Source organism: Phaseolus vulgaris, chromosome 3 (assembly GCF_051622355.1).
Source record: "Phaseolus vulgaris cultivar YP4 chromosome 3, ASM5162235v1, whole genome shotgun sequence".
Lineage (NCBI taxonomy): Eukaryota > Viridiplantae > Streptophyta > Magnoliopsida > Fabales > Fabaceae > Phaseolus > Phaseolus vulgaris.
Window position 1 is genome coordinate 39,223,488 of NC_143500.1, and position 5,748 is coordinate 39,229,235.

At 34.5% G+C, this 5,748-nt stretch overlaps 1 protein-coding gene across 1 annotated transcript; it reads left to right on the plus strand.

The window, feature by feature from the left end:
* The first annotated feature begins 840 nt into the window (after positions 1 to 840).
* Positions 841 to 3,852, plus strand: LOC137807483 (myb family transcription factor EFM). Its single transcript, XM_068608143.2, has 4 exons — positions 841 to 1,414; positions 1,867 to 2,481; positions 2,837 to 2,913; positions 3,119 to 3,852. Exons 1-4 carry the CDS (start codon positions 1,225 to 1,227, stop codon positions 3,587 to 3,589), a joined length of 1,353 nt encoding a protein of 450 aa, XP_068464244.2. The 5' UTR covers positions 841 to 1,224; the 3' UTR covers positions 3,590 to 3,852.
* The last annotated feature ends 1,896 nt before the right edge of the window (positions 3,853 to 5,748 follow it).

Sequence of the window (5,748 nt, forward strand, 5' to 3'; positions counted from 1 at the left end):
GCTGTAACAGCAATAGCATACATGGGTATGGAGCTATGGATACCCACAACACCTATGTTGCACAACACGTGGCCAACATCTGCATTCATGTTCATTTCATAAAATCATTTTTTTTATCATTCCTTCAGCATGAGCTATATATAGCTACCAAGTACAGAAACTACACTATACCTATGCAGTTAGAACTAACACAATCCTATAATTTAATCCTAACCTTCCCAATCCTCAAAACACATTTATATTTGTAAAGGATATATTAGAAATTCAAATTCAAAGTGATTTGAAGGTCTATGATTAGATAAAAATGAGTATGATGAAAACTATACAGATAGAAATACCACTAGATACAAATATACAGATAGAAATACCACTAGATACAAATATACAAATAGAAATACCACAAGATACACATGACATGCATGTACATACATACACATATTGTATATATATATATATATATATATATATATATTTTGTACTTTATCCCTAAGACTTTTTGAACCAAAAATTCATGAATATATCCTGTAAATCAAGATATATCTCTGGTGAAAAGAAGAAAGTATAACAGGAAGAAAAGAAAAGGAACAAAGATGATAGAACTCTAATAAGATTTTGATTTGAAATTGTTGGAGAATCTGAGTCTTATTTGGGCACAGGCGTAGCTAGTATGAAAAGAAAGCCAAAATAAAAGAGGAGTACATGAGGGATAAAAAGAGAGAAAGGAGTAAAGAAAAAAAAGGAGTAACAGTAAGAAGAATCATCTTTTGTATTAGTGATTTTGAATTCGTACAAAGAACACTAAGAGGTTCTAAAACCAGGCTCTAAGCACATGACCCTCTTATGTCAGACTCTCTGATTCCTTCTAACACAGCACCTCTCTCATTTTTGCACTTTTTTTGCATTGGTTCTTTGTAGGAAGTTACTTCCCTCTGCTTTATCCCATGCTTTTTCTTTTCTTTTCTCTCTCTCTTGAACCTGCTTTATTCCCATTGAACTCACCTCTAAAAAGAAGACGATCCCCCCTCGATCCTCCTGTGTTTAGAAACAACACTACTTCCCTTTCTCTCTCTCACGCCCCACCAAAAACCACAAAGGAAGAAGCCAAACACGCTCTTTTGCTCTTGTTTGTTCCCACATACCACCCTGTTCCTATTCTGGCATGAACATATCTTAAACAGTGTGTGCTTGTGAATCAGTTGCTATAACTAAACGTGAAATTAGGGAATGGCATCACCATCAGAACTAAGTCTGGATTGCAAGCCCCAAAGCTATTCCTTGCTACTCAAATCATTTGGAGATCAAACTGATCAGACCTACAAGCTTGAAGAATTCCTCTCTCGCTTAGAGGAAGAACGTCTCAAGATTGACGCCTTCAAGCGTGAGCTTCCTCTCTGCATGCAACTTCTCACCAACGGTACACAATTCAAATCATCCTTTTATAAAATCCACCAATAAATTAATTCAACATACAGAATCCTAAACCTTAAATATTCAAGCTTCCGATTCTATTTTAAATATACAGAAACATAGATAAATAGATGCAACACTAACAAATTAACTCTTTCAGGATTTTGTTTTCTTATCATTCAGATTTTTCTAATAAAGTCTAGTTTGCATATACGATTAACCTTTATAATCATCTTCTTCTTATATTCAGGATATCTCTTTGGTAATTTCTCTTCTTTTTCTTTTCCACCCTATCAATTTGTCCACTACTGTTTCCTTGAATGCTAATTTGGTATTGAACAACTACTGATCATTGGGTAGAAGTGAAATAATATGCAACCATGATTTATTTCAATAATATTCTTTTGTGCACACCAAACAATTTAGTAATTACCCACACAATTATTTTCTTTGGAACAGCCATGGAGGCTTCAAGACAGCAACTTCAAGCCTTTAAAGTAAACCATGGCGCAAAGCCAGTTCTTGAAGAATTCATACCCATGAAGCACTTAGCCTCAGAAAGCTCAGAGAAGGCAATAAACATGTCTGACAAGGCAAACTGGATGACGTCTGCGCAACTGTGGAGCCAAGCCAGTGAAGGAACCAAACAACAACCAACATTAACATCACCCAAAGAAGCTGATATAGGGTTCAGCATCAGCCCCAAGCTGGCTCTAGACAGCAAACAGAGGAACGGTGGAGGAGCCTTCCTTCCATTCTCAAAGGAGAGAAACTCCTGCCAAGGCTCTACATTGCGGCCTCTACCTGAACTGGCCCTTGCCTCTTCGGAGAAAGAAATGGAGGACAAGAAACGTGCAGAGGTAGAAAAGGGAGTTTCGTGTCAGAACAAGAAGGAGAATTCAGGCAGTGATGGAGCTGTGGTTGATCAAGGAAAAAGTGGTAGCCCAGTTGCATCATCTCTTGCACAAACAACAACAACCACTGCTCAAACTCATAGGAAAGCTAGAAGGTGCTGGTCACCAGACTTGCACCGTCGATTTGTTAATGCTCTCCAGATGCTTGGTGGATCACAAGGTAAATAACACTATAACTTAACATAATTCACTGTTTCTTTGTTTCTTCGGGAAATATTCATTTTTTCGTGTCCTACAAGAAAAGAAAAGCTTATTATAAATATAACAGATTAAGCTGTTATCTAATTGAAAACTAATATATATGACGAGATTTTTAGCTTTATAATATCAATTACTTTGAAGGTTGTAATAAAGAAAGGGAATTCTATTTCTTTTCATGGTCTGTGAAAATGAAACTTAACAAATAAATTAACCATCAAACATGCACTATGAGAAAATAATAAAGATTGGCAAGAAATAAAGGTTCATTTGGATTTTACAATGAATAATTATGTGTGACTTTGAATTTTTGACAGTGGCAACCCCAAAGCAGATAAGGGAGTTGATGAAGGTTGATGGTTTGACCAATGATGAAGTTAAAAGCCATTTGCAGGTAAATGTTTTTCTATTTACTCTGCATGTATGTTCAGACAGACAGGCACCATTTTTGTTGCTGTACTATTACTGTCATTTGTCCCCTGACGTACCATTCTGCATTCCCAAACGAACTTTTTGTAGTTTGTTATCGTCTTTTTTCTTTTTAACCAATTAATTAGTGGAAAATTCATAATTCCATTTCTTAACTATTTTCTTAACAGAAATATAGGCTTCACACTAGAAGACCCAGTCCAAGTCCTCAAGCGAGTGCAGCAGCTCCCCAGCTCGTGGTTCTGGGCGGAATCTGGGTCCCACCGGAATATGCCACTGCGGCACACACAGCCACCCCTACTCTTTACGGTGCCCACCCAACCTCTCACGCGCCTCCGCCACACTACTGCACCGCCACTCCTGTGCCTCAAGAATTCTACACTGCGGCGCCGCAGCAGCAGCTGCTTCCGCCTCCTCCACCGCACCACAACGCGCTGCACCACCTGCACATGTACAAGGCAGCGACACACGGCCATGGATCGCCGGATTCGGAAGTGCCTGGCTGCGGAGAGCGGTCGGAGAGCATAGAGGACGGGAAGTCGGAGAGTAGCAGCTGGAAAGGAGAGAGTGGGGAGAACGAAGGGGAGAGGAAAGGGATTGGTGAAGAGAGCAATGGGAGTGAAATCACTCTGAAATTTTAGGGTTTGTGAGAAGAGAAGGGGTTTTAGAATTAGGGTTTTGCTTGCATCCTACCCATGCATGTTCAACTATTCATTAACAAGAATGGGAAAAAAACAAAGTAAGTAGAACAAAATATCCTAAATTGTACTTTTTGCATATATTTCTGTGGTAGTCTATACTGCAGAGGGTAAAAGAGGCATAAAAGTAGACATTTGTTTTGTTTTTGCTTTATCAGATGCAAAGTATTGATGCTGCTATCAAGGGAAGAATTGGATTCCTATAATTGGCATTTTCTGGCTTATAAATTTACCCTTAAGTTTCACATATAATAACAATGCCCCACCACTAAACTCTCTATTTAAAGCTTTTTCTTTTTATTTTTCCACTGTTAGTGCTTTCACTTAATTTTTTAAATCAATTAAGATGTTTTTTTTATTAAAAACAAAATTTACCCGATTTTGTAAAATGTTTAAAGGATATTTTTTTCTCGAATTAATTAAAATTAAAACTTTATTTTAATAATAATAAATATTAACTTTTGTTATTACTATCTATATAGAACTATAATTTTAAATAAAAATGGTTATTGATTATAAAAAAACCACATATAAATCTTGTTTTATTATTAAAATACCCACTCAACCTCCAATCACTTACTGTTAAAGTGGTCTATATTTAACTACAGGTGCCTTTTGTCTGGGGATTTTCATACTTAAGCAATGACAGTTTTTTCTGTAAAGCAATCAATCTTTTTCTCTGTGAAATTCTTGGGGTGTGCAAAAGAAATACTGCACAACACACAGTACTTGTTATAAGTCATTTTTATTTTAAAAAATCAAACATAGAAATGTTACTCGTAAAATATATTAGAGTAAAAAAATAAAATATAAATATAAACTTTTATACTGATTCATTCTTTCAGAATAGTTACATCTATTTTTTTTTTAATTATCTTGACTAGTTCATTATACTTTATGATACACAAGAAAATAACAAAAAGCAACCATTAAGATATTAAATCCTACAGTTTTTTTTTAAATTTTTTTGTGAGTTTGAAATCTTTGTTTTTATGGTTGAATGTGTTAATTTAGTTTTGAAAAGTGTATCGATTGCGATGGTAAGAGAGAATTTGTGTCATAGGAATAAGGTCATTTTTAAAGGTAGAGTGGTGGATTATTCTGAGATTTTTTCAGTGATCCAACTGAAGACTTGATCTTGAATAACTTCTAAAGTTCCCTCAACCTGCTTCTATTTGTCAGATTGATTTCTTGACCGTGGTATGTTTGTACTCGTTTAACTTGTTTGTTCTTTCTTAGGTTGATGAGTTAACTACAAAAAAATCATTAAATAGAAATCAATTTTAAAGATAAAAAATATTTAATTGTTATATTGACTAAATTATAGATAATTTTTTTAAACGAAATATTTCTAAATTAATTTCTATTATTGTTAAAAAAATTATACTAAAAAATAAATTCTAAAATAAAAAAATTATAAGTTTTTTAACATGTATACGATAGAATATCCATTGTGAGTGAGCATTTAATGCATATCGGAAACACAGACGCAGGAGAGAAAGTTTGAAGAGAACCAATTTTAAGCACATGGCCACTGGTTTTCTTCATTCGTCTCAATTGTCTGAATTTCTTCTCCTGAAACACGTCTCAATATATTGCTATGATGGATACCTTGATTTCGAGATACACTCTTTCTCTAGATAACTAAAATAAGTTCTTTAACCTCCTTTTTTTCAATCTGTCTATTTTAATTATTTCTCTTTTTCACATTCTTTTTAATGATCAAATAACTTTCATTCTAGAAACAAAACTCTTGTTTCCTTTATTTAGCCAACGCCCATTGATTTAGTACCATCAATTTTAAAAGATAACTTCTCATACTAACTATCATCATTTTATTTTATTAAATCTATCATTGTACTTCACATTAATTAATATTATTTAATTTATTTATTTTCTAACATCTTCTCCTACATGCAAAGCTTTCTAAGAGGAGAAGAAAGATTCCCACGTGAGAAGGCTTTGTCTATGGAAACTCCATGAAACTTTATCTAAATTCCATGACGAGGGAGTAAAAGCGTGCTTCTTCCTAATACAAGCACGGAAATATTAGGATGGTAATCGAGTGAGTTAAGGTGGAGTATTTTTTACATTCCAAATTA

Bases quoted from the DNA above. Each gene is read 5' to 3' on its own strand.
- LOC137807483 (XM_068608143.2), top strand. From the start codon at position 1,225: ATGGCATCACCATCAGAACTAAGTCTGGATTGCAAGCCCCAAAGCTAT. The intron at 2,482-2,836 runs GTAAATAACACT...AATTTTTGACAG, and splicing joins GATGCTTGGTGGATCACAAG to TGGCAACCCCAAAGCAGATA. The intron at 2,914-3,118 runs GTAAATGTTTTT...TTTTCTTAACAG, and splicing joins AAGTTAAAAGCCATTTGCAG to AAATATAGGCTTCACACTAG.